Source organism: Schistocerca americana, chromosome 1 (assembly GCF_021461395.2).
Source record: "Schistocerca americana isolate TAMUIC-IGC-003095 chromosome 1, iqSchAmer2.1, whole genome shotgun sequence".
In the NCBI taxonomy this organism is placed as follows: Eukaryota; Metazoa; Arthropoda; class Insecta; order Orthoptera; family Acrididae; genus Schistocerca; species Schistocerca americana.
Window position 1 is genome coordinate 527,996,112 of NC_060119.1, and position 23,714 is coordinate 528,019,825.

Consider the following 23,714-nt stretch of genomic DNA (forward strand, 5'->3'; position numbering starts at 1 on the left):
TTTCTAAGGAAAACAACAGCTGATGGGAGAATATTTCTTTTCTCTCTCTCCCCCCCCCCCCCCCCCCCCCCTCAACTCACTCTCTCTCTCTCTCTCTCTCTCTCTCTCTCAAGCAAACAGTGTTAAGATAAGTAAGATATGGCTTGGATAAAATAACTTTGTGATTGAAAGATAGTAGTTGCACGGGACACAACTTGCAGACAGCCATATTAGATAAGATGCTGCTTGTATTTAGAAACAGATGAAACAGCAAGCACTTGGCACTAGAGGAAGAATTACCATTGGCTGGCAGCTAGCCGTATCACTCAACTTATTGGAACATCTATCACAATGTTAATTTTGTTGATCTATAGAGACACTGAAGACTTATTCATATCAACACTTTCAGATGAAGTTCAAATGGTTCAAATGGCTCTGAGCACTATGGGACTCAACATCTGAGGTCATCAGTCCCCTAGAACTTAGAACTACTAAAACCTAACTAACCTAAGGACATCACACACATCCATGCTTGAGGCAGGATTTGAACCTGCGACCGTAGCGGCCGCGTGGTTCCAGACTGTAGCACCTAGAACCACTCAGCCACTCAGATGAAGTGCAGGACTGTACAATGTAATGAGCCGTGAGGAACCTTTGGCTGGAACTGAACACGTTTGCCAAGTGATCAAGGTATAATTTCCACTCAGTATGTACGACCATGACACGCTTACAACAGAAGCCTGTAACTTAACAAATGTTGGGAGAGTCATGAGGCTGCAGTGGAACAACCACAGTTACAGTCGGTTTTGATTCCGAGTAAATATGAACAGAAATCTAAGGGGTTAGAAATAGTTTCCGCTGAGCAGGTACGGAGAGAGCCTACGGACACTGAGAACATTAGCACAAGCAAGAGAATGGGTTTTACTAGCAAGGCATTTACAGGTGGCCACAGGTCAGATATGCTGGACTGCAGGGAATTGATCTCCAAAGTAGTGAATATGGCTCGCTAATGACAGTAAAATCCAAAAGCACAGTAAATTCAAAAGCAAAGTCAAAAATCAACAGAATGCAATATATCATATAAAATATTACCAACCTGCAATCATAAACATTTTTATAATCAAATCATTAATTCCATCACAAATGTCTACACTTTCTGAATGATAAATAGTTCTGTCATACACAGGACACCACATGTCCAGTAACGACATTGCACAACAGCCACCATTGTAACAAACAATGAATATTACATTGTTGGTAAGTATTCCATAATTTAAGTTTATATGTCTACAGGTGTGTAACCAGACCATTCTCCACACTTACACTGATAAAATGAGGCAGTATGTAGTTATCAGTGCATCAGTTTATTAATCTATTATCAATGCTGATTATAATATGAATGAAGGTGTGCTAAAAGCGCAGATATGTCAATGTCAATGAGATATGTAACTAAAAATGATAAGAGCTGGTGTCAGCAGATGCATCATGATATAATACATCAATTGGGCATACATATTTTAGTTATGGAATAATTAATGTAAGAGTTGTGGTCCATTTGCATATACGCAAAAGTGTTATACGTAATGTGAAACTTAATTGGGGCTGGCTGTCTGAAGTGTCATGATGATGGTTGTGGTGGAATGGATGCTCTTTTGAGCACGAGGGATGGAGAAAACAGAACAGTTCAGCAAATTGACAGAGAGAGAGAAACTGGTTTTCTGGCCTTGGAGAGTATGGCAGAGTGATGTGATTTTAATTATGTATAGATACTATGGATAACGTATTGGATCTTGGTTATAGACATCTAACAATGCAGATGAAGGAAATTATGTATTGAGTACACAAATTGCAGCTTGGTCTTAAGAGGAAATTTTGTCATCTTCCACATCACACTAGATAATTCACGGGCTGTTGATATATTTCAATAATTAACTTTATTTAGAAATAAAACTCTTGTAGAACCTAAACTCAGTAGGAGTTTGGACCTTAATAAATAAATCACCTGTTCTTAAGAGTTACATCTGCAATGTTGCCTATGTTTATTACAAATTTTCCGTGATTGTTTATGTTCATTAATTTATAAGTCACCTAACTTGTCTACCCTCAATTACTCAATGACCGCAGGACCACCTTTCATAAATTATTTGCTAATACAGCAACAGAGCATTAAACAGGTGGTGTATGGCTCATCCCTAGGACTTTTACAACCAATCCTTAATCAGAGCCATACATATGCCCCTGTCACAATAAATGCAGAGCCGTGAAACTGCAATTTTATGAAGTTGCAATTGTAACACACAGTTAGAAAATAGTTGAACGGAATGAACAGTGTCTTGAAAGGAGGATATAAGACGAACATCAACAAAAGCAAAACGGGGATAATGGAATGTAGTCAAATTAAATCTGGTGATGCTGAGGGGGATTAGATTAGGAAATGAGACACTTAAAGTAGTAAAGGAGTTTTGCTATTTAGGGAGTAAAATAACTGATGATGGTAGAAGTAGAGAGGATATAAAATGTAGACTGGCAATGGCAAGGAAATCGTTTCTAAAGAAGAGAAATTTGTTAACATCGAGTATAGATTTAAGTGTCAGGAAGTCGTTTCTGAAAGTATTTGTACGGAGTGTAGCCATGTATGGAAAAAAAACATGGACGATAACCAGTTTGGACAAGAAGAGAATAGAAGCTTTCGAAATGTGGTGCTACAGAAGAATGCTGAAGATAAGGTGGGTAGATCACGTAACTAATGAGGAGGTATTGAATAGGATTGGGGAGAAGAGAAGTTTGTGGCACAACTTGACTAGAAGAAGGGATCGGTTGGTAGGACATGTTTTGAGGCATCAAGGGATCACAAATTTAGCATTGGAGGGCAGCGTGGAGGGTAAAAATCGTAGAGGAAGACCAAGAGATAAATACACTAAGCAGATTCAGAAGGATGTATGTTGCAGTAGGTACTGGGAGATGAAGAAGCTTGCACAGGATAGAGTAGCATGGAGAGCTGCATCAAACCAGTCTCAGGACTGAAGACCACAACAACAACAACAACAACAACAGTTAGGAAAACCAAAAAATTATATAATTTAACTATGGTACAACTCGTGTGAAAGCGACTTGTATACAGTCAGTAAGGTATCAGGAACTGGCCTTATTTCATTTTATTTTATTTTTGTGTTCACTAGAAAATCCACAAACTTTCATGATGGGGAGTTTATAAACTAAAATGTGAAGACTGTGAAAAAATACTTATTGGTCAAACAGGGAGAAAGTATAAATCAAGATTCCATGAACATAAGAATAATTGCAAAAATAATCCACCAGCATTCCATACACATCTCAGAGAATAAAATCATGAAATGCAGATGCATCACAGTGCCTGTTAATTGAACACACAGCTGACAAAGGCAGATACCTCAACGTCCTCAAAGAAATAGATAGTTTTACGCACACAAAAAATGATCAAGCAAAATTCTAAATGAGCAAACAAACCTAAGAAAGAAGAATTTTATCAAAAATTTTATAACTATCCTCATCCACAGATGATATAACTCTCTCAACACAACAGAATTTATATCAATTATATTTTACGTATTCATTAGTAATAAACAAAACAAAGTAATTTAATGAAACATTATTAAATCACATAAAACAATACTCATGAACCAATATCTCTGACGACAAAATACACCGTTGATACCGTAAAGCACATTGCCTCTTGTATAACAGTATGAGAACATGCTGATAATCAGCTAAAAATTAAAACCAAGTCTCCAAAAAGATCTACAGAAATTCTATAAAGCCAAAATAATAAATTACACATGAGTACTAGGCAATCTACTGCAAAACTATGATTATGTCCCAAGTCCCACAGTATACACTGTAGTATTACGTATTGTATTACTGTGTACCTTCTGCAGGACCACTGTAGATGGGCATTTAGTCTGACAACATAGACCGAAAATAACAATAAACAAACAGTCTTTCTTTTGTTCAACTGGTTGCTGATAATTTCAACAAATTGAAACACAGTTGCTAAAGATGGACAAAACACTAAATAATGTTATTTACCTTTTTTTTTATTTCAGAGAAACTGAAGGGAACCACTACATCCCATTGGGAGTTATTTGACAAAAAACTATGCTGTAAAAGGAAAGTAATTAAAAGGAAAACAGACATACTTAATTTCTTTTACATGAAGGATGTTAAATTTAAGAATCATTTCAAATTACATACTTGCTTGTACAAATGTAGCCACTTACAATGCTATTTGTGTGTTATGTTTATGCAAATAGTGGTATTTAATTTGTGATGGAAGGGAGTATCCAAATGGCCCCAGTAGAGAAGCAGCTGTTGAAGTCATTTGTATTGTGGTGTGCAACATGTTTGGAATTAGATAGTGAATTAGATCGTGAAGTCTGTGGTTTGCCACACTTTGGCGATGGCCATACATGTGAATAGAAAGTTGGTCACTTGTCCTGCCCACGTACAATACTGCACAGTATTTGCAGCATAACTGCTATATAACATGGGTAAGTACTTTCACTCATGCCCCTTCCTTTTATAGGGTATGAATTTAATTTTTAAGTGATATCCAAATTTAAGGCAGCCATATAAACAACATCCACCATGAAAACAGTCAACGTGTATTACCTGATATAGCACAGCATGACTGTTTGATGACCGAACTGGAGGCAACTGTGGGTATCCCCACAGACCATAACCACTTTTAATATCCTCAAGGCTAACACCTCGCCACGGACATGACTCTCCTTTTGTGTCTTGTTTTAAACTTTCATCAAGTTTCTTGTCCTTTTTATCAGCTGATGGTTTGTATTGCTTCCCTGTTCTTGCATCATCTAGAAAATGAAATCAGTCACTCTTACATATGCATATTTCCCTATGATTCTGAGGAAATATGACAATGTTCACTTAATTTGCATTGTTGATAATATAATATAAATGGATAGATACAAAATCTACTCACTAAGTGATGGCAGGGGAACACACACACAAGAGGATTTAACGTTTACAAGCTTTCGAAGCCAATGGCTCCTTCTTCTGACAGAAGAGTTGAAGGGGAAGGAAGAGGGGTGAAGGAAAATGACTGTTATTAACTCATGCACGATGTTTTAGTAGTAATCTCTGTCTTCCACCTTTAAGCTCTCGGGTTTTCAAATCTCGTCCAGTGCAGTCCCCAACAATCAGTCTTTCCTTCTCATCCTGTCCAATAAGTCTCCGATGACGCGGGGCTCTGGGTGACTTTTCTGAACTTTACCACTTTCCTTAAACCCCTCCAGTTCTTTTCCTTTCGCCCCTCTTCCTTCCTCTTCAAGTCTTCTACCAGAAGAAGGAGCCACTGGCTCCGAAAGCTTGTAGAAGTTAAATCCTTTAGTGTGTGTGTGAGTGTGTGTGTGTGTGTGTGTGTGTGTGTGTGAGGGTGTGTGTGTGTTTTCCCCTGCTGCCCTTGGTGAGTAGATTTCCTACCTATTCGTTTATATTATATTATCAACAATTGATTATTTTCGTTGTGAATTTATATTGTGTAACACATCATCAGTCATGTGGTACAACAAGAATGAAATATAAGGTTCAATCCATACCAGGTGATACAGCACTGGTTGCTTGACCATCTCAGAAAAATTTTATATTTACTGGGTGAATTCCCCAATGTTTAGTTGTAGTGGTCTTGAGTCCAGAGACTGGTTTGATGCAGCTCTCCATGCTACTCTATCCTGTGCAAGCAGCTTCATCTCCCAGTACCTACTGCAACCTACATCCTTCTGAATATGTTTAGTGTATTCATCTCTTGGTCTCACTCTACAATTTTTACCCTCCACGCTGCCTTCCAGTACTAAATTGGTGATCCCTTGATGCCTCAGAATATGCCCTACCAACTGATCCCTTCTTCTAATCAAGTTGTGCCACAATTTTCTCTTCTCCCCGATTCTATTCAATACCTCCCTCATTAGTTATGTGATCTACCCATCTAATCTTAAGCATTCTTCTGTAGCATCACATTTCGAAAGCTTCTATTCTCTTCTTGTCCAAACCATTTATCATCCATGTTTCACTTCCATACATGGCTACACTCCATAGAAATACTTTCAGAAACGACTTCCTGACACTTAAATCTATACTCTATGTTAACAAATTTCTCTTCTTCAGAAACGCTTTCCTTGCCATTGCCAGGCTACATTTTATATCCTCTCTACTTCGACCATCATCAGTTATTTTGCTCCCCAAATAGCAAAACTCCTTTACTACTTTAAGTGTCTCATTTCCTAATCTAATTCCCGCAGCATCACCAGATTTAATTTGACTACATTCCATTATCCTTGTTTTGCTTTTGTTGATGTTCATCTTATATCCTCCTTTCAAGACACTGTCCATTCCGTTCAGCTGCTCTTCCAGGTCCTGTGCTGTCTCTGACAGAATTACAATGTCATCGGAGAACCATGAAGTTTTTATTTCTTCTCCAGGGATTTTAATTCCTACTCTGAATTTTTCTTTTGTTTCCTTTACTGCTTGCTCAATATACAGACTGAATAACATCGGGGATAGGCTACAACCCTGTCTCACTCCCTTCTCAACCACTGCTTCCCTTTCATGCCCCTTCAGGGTGTATACGCAGACAAGAAAAAAAAAATTCCCGGGTTTCCCGATTAAAATTACACTTTCTCCCAGGTGAAAATACACTTTTTCCCTGTCAAGTGACAGTATACTTTTCCTTGGAAGTGTAAAATTTATCAATCCTTTGAATGGTTATAGTAAAAAACGCGTTTTGGAAAGATCTTTGATGTGCAGCAACACCGCATGTTACTTTCCGAAGCATTGAAATCAAGATTGCAATGCGCTTTTGTAGCCAGTCCTAGCTCATCACGTGATCTCGCCAGCCGATGACAGCGGATCTTCTAGCGTAGGATACGTGATGTAGTCAGCCAATAGCAATATCAGTGATAAGTAACGCGTACACACAAATAAGAAAAGTTAATGGTTTAAATTAACGTACACAGCATTACTACAAGAAAAGAAAAGCTTTCACATACAATATTGGTCTCTGAGATTATTAAGCTGCAAGAGAAGCTAAGCTTTCACATATAATGTTGATTTTTTTGCGCGTGTTACGCTTTAAGGTACAACACACAAATGCGGCAGTAAAATTTTTAATAAAGACATAAACGTATGATCTTCTGAGCTCAAAATTTTTCTAAATGTACATCCTCAAAGACTTGATTTTTAAATGAGAGTCAAACGCTCTGCGATTTAAGAATTTCATTGTACATTCTCGCACATAATTCATCTTGTATAAAAGGAAATTTACTTTGAAAGTAACGCTTTTCAAACAACCATTCGAAATATTTTGCCGTGACCTGTTACAAATAGGTTCGTTTCAGTAGTTGCCAGAGAGTGCCAGAAACAGGCATCACCGCACTTGCGCATCTACGATGATGCACGAAGCCCATATGTTCATAAGTCTAAAACATTAAAAGATCTTACACTGTGTCATAAAAGAAACAAGACATCAGAGGATACTCCAAGAACATCGGAATTCCGTAAACCATACTACAATATGTAGTTCGGCTTAAAGTGCACATTCGTATGCCCAGATTCGGACGTAAATTTTCTTGAGTACTGGTACTGTATTATCTCATGTTTGGTTCTTTATTATGGCATAATGCCGTACGTGCCAGAAGATGCAGTGAACAGTTGAAACTAGCCCATAGTATGGATTTAAACACTTTGTTTCAAATAAATTGACTGCCCCAGCAGAAAAGATTAATAAAAGCCAAATTTCTTTAGCAAACCGACAAAAATAACTTCATTGTTCTGCAAGGCGATTAACGCCTGATCGTCAGAAAGGTGGAGATAAAACCTGAAACTAATAACATATTTTAGCCTTCCGTAATTATGAGAACGTATTTTAATTCATTTGATAGCTCACGGCCATAGATATCCGTTTTGTTTTCGTTTAATGTGAGAGCAATAAATGAAGAGGAAACAGCAAAATCACTAAACATAAACACGGGTCACGTGGAGACTCCCCACTAGAACTCAGACTACTCTGTGAATCAGCCCCGGATCTCCGATATTTCTGAACTGGGGCAATATTAGATAGTAACGCCGAACCACACGTCTGTAGCGAGAAGTGGGGAAAGGTACTTCTCATACATGACTCGACTGCACACGCACAAGGGCCGGCCCGCAACTGCTCAAACAAATCTAAAGTAAACAGTTGTGACGTCACGCTCATCGGAGATAATTTGTTGTTAGGAAGCATTGCATAGTCTTCCCAAAGCCTTTGACTCACTTTGCAGTTGGCAAATGCTTGTATGAGCACTGTGTTTTATTGTTGTATCTGGCGTATTTCTTTTGCGACTTAAGTTTTATTTTCATTTTTTTCTCCTGTTCATGTTTTGTTGCTGCAGTACTATACTGCAGAAGCGGGATACAGTAATATCCTTTGTTAGAGTATTGGTTCTTACCCGTCAAAATCACAAAAATTTAACTGAAAACTAAAACAATGAAAAATTCCTGGGTTTATCGCGATTTTCTCCCAGATGAAAAAATTCCGGGTTTTTCCCAGATCTCCCGGTTGTCCAGGGTCGTATACACCCTGCGCTTGACTCTTATAATTGCCATCTGGTTTCTGTACAAATTGTAAATAGCCTTTCGCTCCCTGTATTTTAGCCCTGCCACCTTCAGAATTTAAAAGAGAGTAACTCCAGTCAACGTCCAAAAGCTTTCTCTAAGTCTACAAATGCTACAAACGGGTGTTTGCCTTTCCTTAATCTATTTTCTAAGATAATTCGTAGGGTCAGTATTGCCTCACGTGTTCCAACATTTCTACGGAATCCAAACTGATCTTCCCCGAGGCTGGCTTCTACCAGTTTTTCCATTCGTCTGTAAAGAATTCGTGTTAGTATTTTGCAGCCGTGGCTTATTAAACTGATAGTTCAGTAATTTTCACATCTGTCAACACCTGCTTTCTTTGGGATTGGAATTATTATATTCTTCTTGAAGTCTGAGGGTATTTTGCCTGTCTCATACATCTTGCTCACTAGATGGTAGAGTTTTGTTAGGCCTGGCTCTCCCAAGGCTGTCAGTAGTTCTAATGGAATGTTGTCTACTCCCGGGGCCTTGTTTCGACTCAGGTATTTCAGTGCTCTGTCAAACTCTTCACACAATATCATATTTCCTATTTCATCTTCATCTACATTCTCTTCCATTTCTGTAATATTGTCCACAAGAACATCGCCCTTGTATAGACCCTCTATATACTCCTTCCACCTTTCTGATTTCCTTTGCTTAGAACTGGGTTTCCATCTGAGCTCTTGATATTCATGCAAGTGGTTCTCTTTTCTGCAAAGGTCTCTTTAATTTTCCTGTAGGCAGTATCTATCTTACCCCTAGTAATATGCGCCACCACATCCTTACATTTGTCCTCTAGCCATCCCTGCTTAGCCATTTTGCACTTCCTGTCGACCTCATTCTTGAGACGTTTGTATTCCTTTTTGCCTGCTTCACTTACTGCATTTTTATATTTTCTCCTTTAATCAAATAAATTCAATATCTCTTCTGTTACCCAAGGATTTCTATTAGTCCTCGTCTTTTTACCTACTTTCCACTCTGCTACCTTCACTATTTCATCTCTAAAAGCTACCCAATCTTCTTCTACTGTATTTCTTTCCCACATTCTTGTCAATCGTTCCCTAATGCTCTCCCTGAAGCTCTCTGCAACCTCTGGTTCTTTCAGTTTATCCACGTCCCATCTCCTCAAATTCCCACCTTTTTGCAGTTTCTTCAGTTTTAATCTACATTTCATAACCAATAGACTGTGGTCAGAGTCCACATCTGCCCCTGAAAATGTCTTACAATTTAAAACCTGGTTCCTGAATCTCTGTCTTACCATTATATAATCTATCCGAGACCTTCCAGTATCTCCAGGCATCTTCCATGTATACAACCTTCTTTTTGTGTTTAGTAGCCACAATTATTTTTTTTTTTTAATTTACTGTTTATTATTTTGAAATGGTGGCAATATTTGTTCCAGGCCGCATGCGTTTTTTCGTATTTGCATGCATCTGCATTTTTTACAATTATTCAGTAGGGGATTGTCCTAAGCCTTTCAGATAAAATGCATTTAGTTTAACACTCTCTGGGCTACAAATTAACATCATTATCACTTAGATGAATGTATTATTTAACATATTTTAATAGGTCAAAGTTATCAGCCACAAATTAAAAAAAAACAGTTTTTGAACACTAGTTTTCCAAAGAAAGATTAATTTCTCAGATTTAATATTTTTTCTGCTATTACACTGCATAGTATAGTTACTTTTTATAGAGTATCAATGGTGAGCAGCTTACACTTTAAAAAATACACTATTTTTTTAAAAATATATTTTTTTTTAATATTTCAATTTTGTGACATGCAATATCTTTGTTGGGGGACCAGATAAAAACCTGAAAATTTCACAGTTAATAGACCTTTATGATACCAAACTTCAGTATAAATTTCAACTTTGAGATTCAATTGGAAGTCATGGAAAAAAGATTATAAACATGAGTCAAAAATATGTTTTTTAACATCTGTGATATCTGGTAGGCTAACCAAATAAAGTATACCAACTGCATAATGTAACACACCACATTACATTAGCTAATGATTATTTGTTGAAACAATGCTGTGATAATTGTTTCAGCATACTAACAATTGCATCTACAAGCCTATACAAGTCTGACTGTTGTCTTCCCCCTTACACCAACAACTGTCTACTCACACTTATTTAGCTATAATATAATGGAGTGTATCCTAAAGACATTACTTTAATCGAAGATTACAGTGAAGAAGAAAAAGTGTTGTTTCACTTACAAGTCGACCCAGATGTCAAATCAACATGCAAGTACCATGAAATGAAATACTTAAAAAAAAAAATTCATCACCTTTTTGGTCAGTCTCACATGGACCCTTTTGAGAAACATAAAAAACCCATAACAAAAGGTCTGCGAGAAATAACATTTGATCATTATTCAAAAAATAAAAGCCCTTTTGTCAATCTCCAACCAGGAAAAACATTGTGTCCAACATGTTCTAAGATATTTGTAATTCACAAGAGAAAGGATAGTGAAACCTCAGATACAGAATTTTGTGACTTACCAGCAACCATTAAAAAAGTAGAAACAGCTTGTGAAATCCTGGGTATATCGCCTGCTGGTAAAATTAGAAAACTAAGTCAAGATAAAAGACCAAATGCCTTGAATACAAAAATTGAGAAAGTGGCAGCTACAGTCAAAAAGAATTTGGAAGTTTCATTTCAAAATACAATTTGTACTAAAACAGATGGAAGTCCTAAAACTTCACCAACCGAATATGATGAGTTGATAGAAAAACTAAAAACTAAATGCAGTACTACAAACAAAGAGGATAAAATTAAGGTTATCAGTTTACTGCCGAATTCTTGGAGTCAAGCAAAAGTTAGCGATGACCTTAATGCGTCAGAACGTCTTGTTAAGTTAAGAAGGCAATTACTAAAAGAACAGGGAATTTTACTAGCATTACAAAAGAAAAGTGCATCTAATTTGGTAGATGAAAACGCAATCAATTAAGTTATTCAGTATTACGACAATGAACAGCCATTTGATGTCTGGCAAAAAAGACTGTTTTTCTGTGAAAGAAAATGTTTCTAAGATTCAAAGACAAAAAAGGTTAATATTGTGTAATTTAAATGAACTATTCACCGAATTTAAAAAAGACAATCCTGACATTAAAATTGGAAGATCAAAGTTTTGCGAGTTGAGACCAAGATGGTGTATTATTGTTGCAGGGACATCTGGCACCCATTATGTTTGTGTTTGTTTGTATTGTCAGAATCTAAAGTTGATGATGATGATGATGATGATGATGATGTTGTTGTTGTTGTCTTCAGTCCTGAGACTGGTTTGCTGCAGCTCTCCATGCTACTCTATCCTGTGCAAGCTGCTTCACCTCCCAGTAAGTACTGCAGCCTACATCCCTAGTGTATTCATCTCTTGGTCTCCCTCCACGCTGCCCTCCAATACTAAATTGGTGATCTCTTGATGCCTCAGAACATGTCCTACCAACCGATCCCTTCTTCTAGTCAAGTTGTGCCACAAACTCCTCTTCTCCCCAATTTTTTTCAACACCTCCTCATTAGTTATGTGATCTACCCATCTAATCTTCAGCATTTTTCTGTAGCACCACATTTTGAAAGCTTCTATTCTCTTCTTGTCCAAACTACTTATTGTCCATGTTTCACTTCCATACATGGCTACACTCCATACAAATACTTTCAGAAACAACTTCCTGCCACTTAAATCTATACTCTATGTTAACAAATTGCTTGATGATAGATCAAGAGTTGACTATAAATACTTTTTGGAAGTTATGGTATGCAATATTGACAGTTACAATTGTGTGATCACGGTAAAATGTGCAGATTGTCCAGGCAAACAAGCCTTACTTTACATGTTTGAAGAATCCGAAGAAGACGATTTGATGCCTGACAATATAAAATACAAACAATGGATGACACAAGACAGAACGGAAATGGTGACGGTCATAAAATCACAAGAAGAGTTTTTTGAAGTGTTGGTGGCTACCCTTGAAAATCACAAAATGCGTCATTTTATTGCAAAAGTTCAAAGTAAATTTTTGAAAGACAAAAAGCAAACCTTGGCAGCTGATGAATGGTTAGTTCTTGCTGACTTTTCAGAAAATTATTCCTTTGTTGTTCAAGATGAAGTACAAGGACACCACTGGGCACAAACACGCCACAATTCATCAATTTGTATTCTATTATAAAGATGAAGATAAACTAATGTGCCACAGCTTTTGTTTCATAAGTGACTATCTTGAACACAACACTACAGCAGTGCACATTTTTCAACTAAAATTAAAAACTACATTAAACAGCACAATCCTTCCATAAAAAAAAACTTGTACTTTTAGGATGTGGCAGTAAGTCGATATATTTTAAAAAAAAAAAAAGTATTATCATCTCCTTTCATAAAGAAAATTTTGGGTTTGATGTAGAATGACATTTTTTTGCTTCATGCCGTGGGAGGAATACTTGTAATGGTGTCAGGGATACAACAAAGCGAGCTGTCACAAAAGCAAGTCTGCAGCGGACCGATGACAATCATATCATAACACCTCAACAAATGTTTGAATTCTGTAAAAAACATATCAAAGGAATTACCTATGTTTTTGTACAATGTGAGGAAATTCAAGGAGTCTATGACAGTGTCTTGAAGGAAAGATACAACACTTGTCAGAAGATTAAAGGCACTCGATCTTTTCATTGTTTTGTACACAACTTACTTAAGTGTAAGATCACATCAACTTCACCTGATAGTGAACTTTCATCAGCGTGGGAAACTTGTACAACTGGTTCCTCAAAATAAAGACATAGTGGCTTGTGTTTACGACGAACAGTGGTGGATTGGCAAGGTGATAACATTGACTGTCAAAACTGAGATGTACATGCTGTATCTTATCACCCCCCAGGACCATGGGCATCTTTTAAAAAGACTGAGTAGGATAAAGCTTGGATGCCACTTAAAAATGTACTAAGGAAGCTTTCTGCCATGGAATTTACAACAATGACTGGGCGAACTTATAACCTAACACCCAAACTGAGTGAACAAATTTCTCAAATGTTCAATGAGCGATGAACTAAAAACAAATAACAAGAGAACAATATAATGTAATTAGTAGGCTTATTTTCAAAAAAAATAAGTAATCATAGATATGATTAAATTATACATTGTAAGATACATTTTATTCCATAAGCCTAGATATCATGTGTTAAAAAAATTTTGACCCGTGTTTGTAATTTTTTTTTCCATAGCTTCCAATTGAATCTCAAAGTTGAAATTTATACTGTGAAATTTTCAGATTTTTATCTGGTCCCCCAACAAAGATATTGCAGGCCACAAAATGGAAAAATTAAAAAAAATCCATTTTTTAAAATAGTGTTTTTTTTAGTGTAAGCTGCTCTCCATTGTTACTCTATAAAAAGTAACTTTACTATACAGTGTAATAGCAGAAAAAATATTCAAGCTGAGAAATCAATCTTTCTGTGGAAAACTACTGTTCAAAAACTGAGTTTTTTTCATTTGTGGCTGATAACTTTGAACTATTAAAATACATTAAAAAATACATTCAGCTAAGTGATAATGTTAATTTGTAGCCCAGAGTGTGTTGAACTAAATGCATTTTATCTGAAAGGCTTAGGACAATCCACTGCTGAATAATTGTAAAAAATGTAGATGCCTGCAAATACAAAAAACGCATGTGACATGGAACACATATAGCCACCATTTCAAAATAATAAACAATAATTTTTTAAATATTTTTGTGGCTACTAAACATTGAGGAATTCGACCAGTAAATATAAAATTTTTCTGAGAGGGTCAAGCAACCAATTATTTTTTTCTTGGACCACTTGGTATGGACTGACCCATAACTGAGGTTTGATAGTATATGTTCCAGTTTGATACATAGCAGGAAAGGGAGTGTTATATGGAAACATGTTTCATCTACAACAGCACACACTTAATCAAATACTGGCACTTTTAAAGTTGGCCACACATAACACAAGTTTTTATTCACGAGAGCCTCTTAATGTCATTATAATCATGCAAGAACTTTCCTTGGCTCTTATCCTGGACTGAGCCTTTTCTAAACTTGTTTACACATATCTTTCTTAGTATTTCTAAATGGTCAATACATTTTTCCGTCCAGCTATATTTGAGTCTCTTTATAGCTATTTCTTTTTCCGTATATTCATTGGCTCCTTGTTTAATGCCTTTCCTCTATACATGGCCAAACCATCTTAATTTCAAGTTGAAAATAAAATGGGCTGTTATACATGAGCTATTAATCCTTTGACTGTTGCTGACAAGACAATTCATTGTGCTCCGTTGTTCCTAGGTACAATTGATGAATTTAAGCACAGCCTCCTTCAGTGTTAGTGACAAGTTACCTTAGGTGTCCTAAACGACGCCGGATTGCTACGCACAATTATAGACATGCCTCCTCTAAGGCATGTGAGTGCAGTTGATGAGTTTAGGTATACAATAGAATTTCTCCCACATGTGTCAATAGCGTTTCACAATACTGGCCACAAAATTTTGTTTAGGTACTTCGTCTGTTGTAATCTCATTTTGCCACATCTGACTTTGCTTAACGTCTTACTGTTAATAAAGATTGGCATAACAGCGTTTTTCTTATTATCTTCTCCAAAGAAAATGACAAGATTTCGTGGTTGTACTAAAGAAGAGATCATGGAGATACTCACTAATAGTTCGAGCCTTGGTCTGGCACACAGTTTTAATCTGCCAGGAAGTTTCACATCAGCGCACACACTGCTGCAGAGTGAAAATTTCATTCTGGATACATGCCCTAGTCTGTGGCTAAGCCATGTCTCCGCAATATTCTTTCTTCCAGAAGTGCTAGTTCTGCAAGGTTCGCAGGAGTGCTTCTGTGAAGTTTGGAAGGTAGAAGATGAGATACTGGCAGAAGTAAAGCTGTGGGGATAGGTTGTGAGTTGTGCTTGGGCAGCTGTCGGTAGAGCACATGCCCGTGAAAAACAAAGGGCCCGAGTTCGAGTCTCAGTCCAGCACACAGTTTTAATCTGCCAGGAAGTTTCACACCAGTACGCACTCCGCTGCAGAGTGAAAATTTCATTTGGAAATACCATGTATGTTGAATCATTTAGAAAAATATGGCAGATAGTGACATGAAAGATTAAATTTTAAAACAATCTTCTCAAGAATTAATTTCACATATTTATTTGATTAAATATGTGCATATTTGAAGCTACGTTATAAAATTTTTGACTTGCTTATAAAAATATAAATCAGAAGACTGAACTAAAGCTTTACATTTAGGAGGAAAAAAATTAACTGTACTTGTTGACAAATGATTATCATTTCAAAATTTCATGATATGTTTCTGGCTTGGTTTGTCTTTGCCAAGATTCAACAAGCAAGAGAAATTTTTTTTTTCGCACTTATGGTCTTATGGATTTAATCAAACAATTTTTATATAAATTAGCTGTCAACTTCTCTGACTAAGAATGAATATCATTCTTGTATTTTTCGATGTGTTGCCTGCAAACAAGCCCCACATCAGTGCTCTTGGAACAGAACTGTGGCGGTGACATGGCTCTATTGTTGTTCCTGTGTAGTGACTCGCAAAGATGGAAAAAATCTAGATTCGAGCAGTGATTCAGTACTTCATAAAGAAAGGGCTTCTTCATATTCAACTGTTGCCAAGTGGACAAATGATTTTAAATTTGGTTGGGAGAGCTTAGATGTTGATCCGCACAGTGGTCTGCCAAGATGTGTCACTATTCCAGAAATCACTGCAAAAGTGCACAAAATGGTCATGGAGGATCGCCGATTGAAAGTGCGTGAAATTTCTCACTCTTGTCAGATGTCATCTGAAAGGATATGTCACAATTTAACTGAATAATTAGAAATGAAAAAATTATCTTCAAGATGGGTGCCACGATTCTTGACACTGGATCAGAAACACATGAGAATGGAAACACATGAGAATGGACATATCGGATTAGATTAGATTAGTACTTGTTCCATAGATCATGAATACGACACTTCATAATGATGTGGAACATGTCAGGTTAATAAAAGGTGTCTATACAAGATATTACATTACACAAAATATTACATGACACTTAATTTTTTTTGTTTTGGTTATCCAAAAATTCATCTAATGAGTAGAAGGAGTTGCCATTAAGAAATTCTTCTAATTTCCTTTTAAATGCTATATGGCAATCTGTCAGATTTTTGATGCTATTAGGTAAATGACCAAAGACTTTTGTGGCAACATAATTTACCCCCTTCTGAGCCGAAGTTAGATTTAATCTTGAGTAGTGAAGATCATCCTTTCTCCTCGTGTTGTAGCCATATACACTGATATTACTTTTGAATTCATTCGGATTGTTAATAACAAATTTCATAAGTGAATATATATATTATGAGGCTACAGTGAAAATCTCTGGCTATTAAATGCCTGCAGGCTGATCTTGGATGAGCTCCAGCAATTATTCTGATTACATGCTTTTGTGCACTGAACACTCTTTTACTCAATGATGAGTTACCCCAGAATATGGTGCCACATGAAAGCAGAGAATGAAAATAGGTGTGGTAAGCTAATTTACTGGGATGTATATCACCAAAATTTGCAATGACCCTAATAGCATAAGTGGCTGAACTCAAACTTTTCAGCAGATCTTCAGTGTGTTTTTCCAGTTCAACCCCTCATCATTGCCTACACCTACAAATTTTGAATATTCTACCTTAGCTACCGATTTCTGATCGAAGTCTATATTTATTAATGGTGTCATTCCATTTACTGCGTGGAACTATATGTACTGCGTTTTGTCAAAGTTTAATGGGAGTCCATTTGCAGAGAACCACTTAATGATTTTCTGAAAAACATCATTTACAATTTCACCAGTTAATTCTTGTCTGTTGGGTGTGATATTTATACTTGTATCATCGGCAAAAAGTACCAGCTTTGCATCTTCGTGAATATAGAATGGCAAGTCATTAATATATATTAAGAACAGAAGAGGACCCAAGACCGAACCTTGCGGCACCCCATTATTGATTGTTCCCCAATTTGAGAAATCACCAGTTTTTTGCATATTATGTGCTCTGCTTATTTCATCTTTCTGCACTCTTCCAGTTAGGTATGATTTTAACCATTTGAGCGCTGTCCCATTCATATCATAGTACTTGAGCTTATCTAGAAGTATTCCATGATTTACACAATCAAAAGCCTTTGAGAGATCACAAAAAATCCCAACGGGTGACTTCTGGTTACTCAGAGCATTTAATATTTCATTAGTGAAAGTATATTTAGCATTTTCCGTTGAAAAACCTTTCTGGAAACCAAACTGACATTTTGTTAAAACTTTATTTTTACAAAGGTGTGAAGCAACTTTACAATACATTACTTTTTCAAGAATTTGGGATAAGGCAGTCAGAAGAGAGATTGGGCGGCAGTTGTTGACATCAGACGTATCCTCTTTTTTATGCAGTGGTGTAACAATGTCATACTTCAGTCTCTCTGGGAAAATACACTGCTTCAGAGAGCTATTACATATGTGGCTAAGAATCCCACTTATCTCTTGGGAACAAGCTTTTATTGTCCTGCTGGAAATGTCATCAATTCCATGTGAGCTTTTATTCTTAAGGGAGTTTATTATCTTGCTAATTTCAGAAGGAGAGGTGGGTGGAATTTCAATTGTATCAAATAGTGTGGCTAAGGCCTCTTCCATTAACTTCCTTGCTTCTTCTAATGAACATTTAGATCTTATTTTCTCTACAACATTTAAAAAATGATTATTCAAAATGTTTTCGATTCCGGCTTGTTGTTTGGAGCAATGTTTGGCTGGTTTTAGGAGAAACGAACAAGATTTTTCCACCGATCTGTGACCACAGATGAAACTTGGGTGCACTACTATACCCCAGAGACAAAACAACAGTCAAACCAGTGGAAACATGCTGATTCTCCGCCACCAACGAAAGCAAAGACAGTTCCTTCAGCGGGAAAGGTCATGGCATCAGTGTTCTGGGATGCGAAGGGGATTCTGTTTGTAGATTATCTCCCTACTGGGCAAACAATTACTGGAGAATACTATGCTAACCTCCTGGACAAACTGTAACAAAAGATAAATGAAAAAAGAACACATTTAGCAAGGTCATCTTCCATCAACACAATGGTTCAAATGGCTCTGAGCACTATGGGACTTAACTGCGGAGGTCATCAGTCCCCTAGAACTTAGAACTACTTAAACCTAACTAACCGAAGGACATCACACACATCCATGCCCGAGGCAGGATTCGAACCTGCGACCGTAGCAGTCGCACGGTTTCAGACTGTAGTGCCTAGAACAGCTCGGCCACTCCGGCCAGCTGAACACAATGTGCACCTACACAGACTGTAGCGCCTAGAACTGCTCAGCCACTCCGGCCGGCTGAACACAATGCGCACCTACACACGTGCCATTGCCAAAGCAAAATTACATGAATTAAGTTGTTAATTTTCAGTTTTGGGAAGAGATGAAAGTCGAACAGAGCTATATCAAGTGCGATATAGGTCTGTCAGACTTCCATCTCTTCCCAAAACTGAAAATTTTTCTTGGTGGATGAAGATCCACTTCAAACGAAGAATTGATAGCTGGAGTTGACAACTATTTTGCAGGTCTAGAAGAAACTGATTTCTGAGATGGGATCAAGGTGCTGGAACATTATTGGACCAAGTGCATTAATCTACAAGTAGACTACATCAAAAAATAAAAAAAAGTTTCAGTGATGTAAGTACTTTTTTTCTATTCTGTTCTGAGAACTTTTCAAACCACCCTCGTATACTGAATGTAGATGGTATTGATATACTGAAAAAAGGAAAAGAAAGTTTCACACTGCTTAATATTCTATAATGAATATGGAAAACAATACTTAAACACAATACCAGTTAGATGTGAATTAATAACAAAAGTGGGATTAAAAATTGATATCAGATCACATGCCTACCAAAATTTTCTGCAGAACCCAAAATTTCCAGTGTTGTTTCCTTTTTCAGATATATATTTTGTTACTTTTCACTGGCACATTCAATGGTTATGTTTGAAGTTCTCAAATCATGAATCCAAAGATTTAAAATCAAAATTTTCAACCTGACTTAGAAAAACTAAGGTCCATATTTGCAAGTTTCTTGTCATCACTTGTCGACCTTCTATAAAGCAGCTGTACATCCACAAGCCAATAACTGTGTATTTCCCAAGAGCAGCTCCAGCACTTTCAATACCTTTTTACTCTTTTCGTCAAATCCTTCATAGGTTTTAAGTGGAAACACCTTTGTTTATGTAAAGTTTTCACTCCATTTTGGATGAGACTCTGAAATATTAACAACTTTTACTTCAGAATCACTTGAAATCCTATCCAGGTTTTTAACAATATTTTCCCTCTGGCTCGTAATCAGAATCCTCTTCAAAGGTGACATTGATTTCATCAATGATAAACAAGTCTTCATCTGTTACAATTTTTTTTACCCATATTTTGTAACATACATTGATAAAGATTTTCCACCAGTCTTACCAATTCCTCAGTAATTGTGGAAAAAGATTCTTGTGCAAGAAGCTCCTTGTAATAAGCAATGGCATTTTTAGACACTAGTTTTGACTATTCTTGTTAAGACTTTCTTCAACTTCCCCTACAACCAAGAGACCTGGCTGGTCAAAGGATTTCACGTCAGACATGATCATTATTCTTATTTACTGCATTAATAAATTATAATACTTTCACTGTTTAAACATTACACCATCCTGAAAGCTAGTGATAAAATGAGAATTTCGAAAAGAATCTGTTCTCTCAGAATTCACATTACCGCCACTGTTCCTTATCCTGTGTTCTGTTCATAATTACTATATGAAAGAGAACCACAATCAGCACTTAACAAACACAAACTTAGGAATTCCAACTAAAGAACTAAAAGTATAAGCGATAAAATAATTTAACAGTATCATTTATATACAGACAACATATTTCACTTCACAATAAGACATTTCCAACTTTTGCACTGAAGTTTAATTTATTTTGGAAACCTGCTTTTTCATACAATTAGTAATTCAAAATGAATAGTTTATCATCAAAAACTACATAAGATATTTGTTAGTTAACATTTCAATTTGATAACAAATATTTAATTGAAGTCAAAGTTTAAAAAATCCACCCTGAATGAGAATTTTGCCAGAGACCTTGTTTTATCTAAACTACAATATCATGCAGTAAGCTACCAGTGGTATTATTAAACACTGCAATTGCTTTGACTTAAATAATCTTTGAAAGCTTCATTTTTTTCCAGTATCTCTGAGTTCTAAAGTATGAAGAAAATCAAAGAAGGCCTTAAGGTTTCATCGCGAGACTGACCTGCCTGATCATGAAGACAGGTGGAAACATTCAGTTATTAATCTAGGTCTGGCAACCACTGCTCCCTTCAATGGGTCTTTGATGTAATATAGAGAGTGCTGTAAATGATTAAGTTTGAGTTTTCGAGTACTGTACTTAAGACATTTGTTATAGAAATATTAAATTGGTTTCCTACAAAGCAGACCCCTCCACCTGCCCAGTGTCAGCGATGGGTAGTCCACTTGCAAGGCATGCTAAGTGGTAGTATGTACCTAACATAGCAAAATAATTGTAGCTGGATAGATAAAAAATCTACTCAACATGTGGTGGCAGAAGAACACACATATAAAAGATATAACAGTTTGCATGCTTTTGGAGCCAGTGGCTCCTTCTCCCCAGGAGGATTGAAGGGGAAGGAAGAGGGGTGAAGGAAAAGGACTGGCGAAGTTTCAGAAAAGGGCTAGAGTTTGGAAAAGTTGCTCAGAACCTTGGGACAGGGGAGGCTTACCAGACAAGGTAGAAGGAAAGACTGATGCTAATGTAAAATAATAGTATTTATTTAGTGTATACTATACTTCCATTCAGACCCTAGAGGCACAGTTTATATGTATTAAAAGGTAAAAAAAAAAAAAGCATCTAAAACACCATTAACAAAAGTTATCCTTGTCCAAACAAGTTCACTATCAGATTCATTCTGGATCTTGCTGAGTCTAATCTCTCTGTTTGGTACTAAGAATACTCCACCTCATGGTAAGTGTAACTAGTGACTTTCTGTCCACACATCTTTAGAACTAATGGCACTTTTTTTAAAAGTAAGAGTTGTTCTTAAATTTTAAATTAAGTATGAGACAGCAAAGAAAAGACTGAACAGACAGCAGAAAACAAGAAAGACTGAACAAATAATCTAAACATAGAGTATCAGCCAACAAAAGTAACTTTAATCCTCATATTTACCTTCAGACAATGAAGTACTTAAATATTCCATTGAATCAGCAAACATATCTGGAGAACTGCTCCTCCTCCCAGATCCACAAAGGGATGAGGTCAGGTTGTCTTCTGAAAAAGGGCAGCACATCAAATTTAATTGTATCCTGGAATGTGTGCAATAAAAATGGGTATACAAACTTTTAAGCGAGGCACTGAACAGAGAGTGTCAAGTAATAGATACAATTAATACGTGATGTACACAATGTGAAATTACATTTTTTATTAACAGAATGAGGTTGAAACCGCAGTGAAAGTTCTACTGTGCTAGCCAACCACTTGTAAACTGTAGGAGACAAAAATACTTCTACATGTGAGGTATAAGATCTACATCTGTATAGATCCCAATAAATGTCCCAGAATTTTATGTGATGTCCGCCGCGGTAGCTGAGTGGTCAGCGTAACAGACTGTCAATCCTAAGGGCCCGGGTTCGATTCCCGGCTGGGTCGGAGATTTTCTCCGCTCAGGGACTGGGTGTTGTGTTGTCCTAATCATCATCATTTCATCCCCATCGACGCGCAGGTCGCCGAAGTGGCGTCAAATCGAAAGACCTGCACCAGGCGAACGGTCTACCCGACGGGAGGCCCTAGCCACACGACATTTATTTATGTGATCTGTATCTTGCCAGTATCGTCTTCTCCAGTTTTCAAAAAGACTGCAGCTCAAACTCAGTCACACAACTAAGATTTCCATACCTTGATAATCATTCTTGATACCTCCATTCTTAATATCTTCAGTCTAACTTGCCTCTTGATCACTGTGACTGAAACCATATGACCCAGGCAAAAGGAGACAACACTTTACACTAGGTCGACTCATGCACTCCAAGAAGACACCCAGCACTGTAACGGATGGGAGTAGCAGACTCAACAAGAGTCACAGGACTGTGTTGACTTTGAACCAACACTTACTTGATTCAGGTCACAATCGGCTTAGCCCAGTGTAAGCACTGCTATGCACTTTCTGGGTTTGTATGAAAACACTACATTTATGGGTAAGTCCCAAGATTACTTGTAAACAGTACAAACTGAGTGCACAACGGTCACGGCACCAAGTATCTATTTTGTTTACAGCCTTGACGACAAAAAGGACAAAAGGGTTCAATGAACCATCTTCAAGCTGTCTCTCTACCGTTCCACTTTTGAACGGCGTGCAGGAAAAACTAGCACTTAAATTTTTCGGTGTGAGCCCTGATTAATCTCATTTAATGGTGAAGATCATTTCTCCCTATGTAGGTGGGTACCAACAGAATGTTTTTGCAATCAGAGGAGAAAACTGGTGATTGAAATTTCTTGAGAAGATCCCATCGCAACAAAACACAACTTTGTTTTAATGATTGCCACTTTAATTCACGTATCATGTCTGTGGCACTATCTCCTGAGTTTCACGATAATACAAAACGGGCTACACTTATTAGAACTTTTTCAATGTCATCCATCAGTCCCATCCGATGCAGATCCCACACCACACAGCAATACTACAGAACAGGGCGGACAAGTGTGGTGTAAGCAGTCTCTTTAGCAGGCCTGTCATACCTTCTAAGTATTCTGCCAATGAATCACAGTCTTTGGTTTGCCCTACCCACAACATTACCTATGTGATCGTTCCAATTTAGGTTATTTGTAATTGTAATCCCTAAGTATTTAGTTGAACTTACAGCCTTCAGATTTGTGTGAATTATAGCGTAATCAAAATTTAGCAGATTTGTTTTAGTACTCATGTGAATAACTTCACACTTTTCTATATTCAGGGTCAATTGCCATTTTTCACACCATACAGGTATCTTATC

General features: G+C 36.9%; 1 protein-coding gene across 2 annotated transcripts in view; it reads right to left on the reverse strand.

Annotated features, from left to right (window-relative positions):
• Positions 1-23,714, reverse strand: part of LOC124605353 (poly(ADP-ribose) glycohydrolase-like) — a 122,521-nt gene that overhangs the window by 84,515 nt on the left and 14,292 nt on the right. For both annotated transcript variants that reach the window (XM_047136988.1, XM_047136980.1), the window contains 2 exons: positions 21,895-21,996; positions 4,627-4,832 (listed from right to left, as the gene is read on the reverse strand). In XM_047136988.1, the coding sequence (XP_046992944.1) occupies positions 4,627-4,832; positions 21,895-21,996 (308 nt within the window). The remainder of the gene's footprint in view (positions 1-4,626; positions 4,833-21,894; positions 21,997-23,714) is intronic.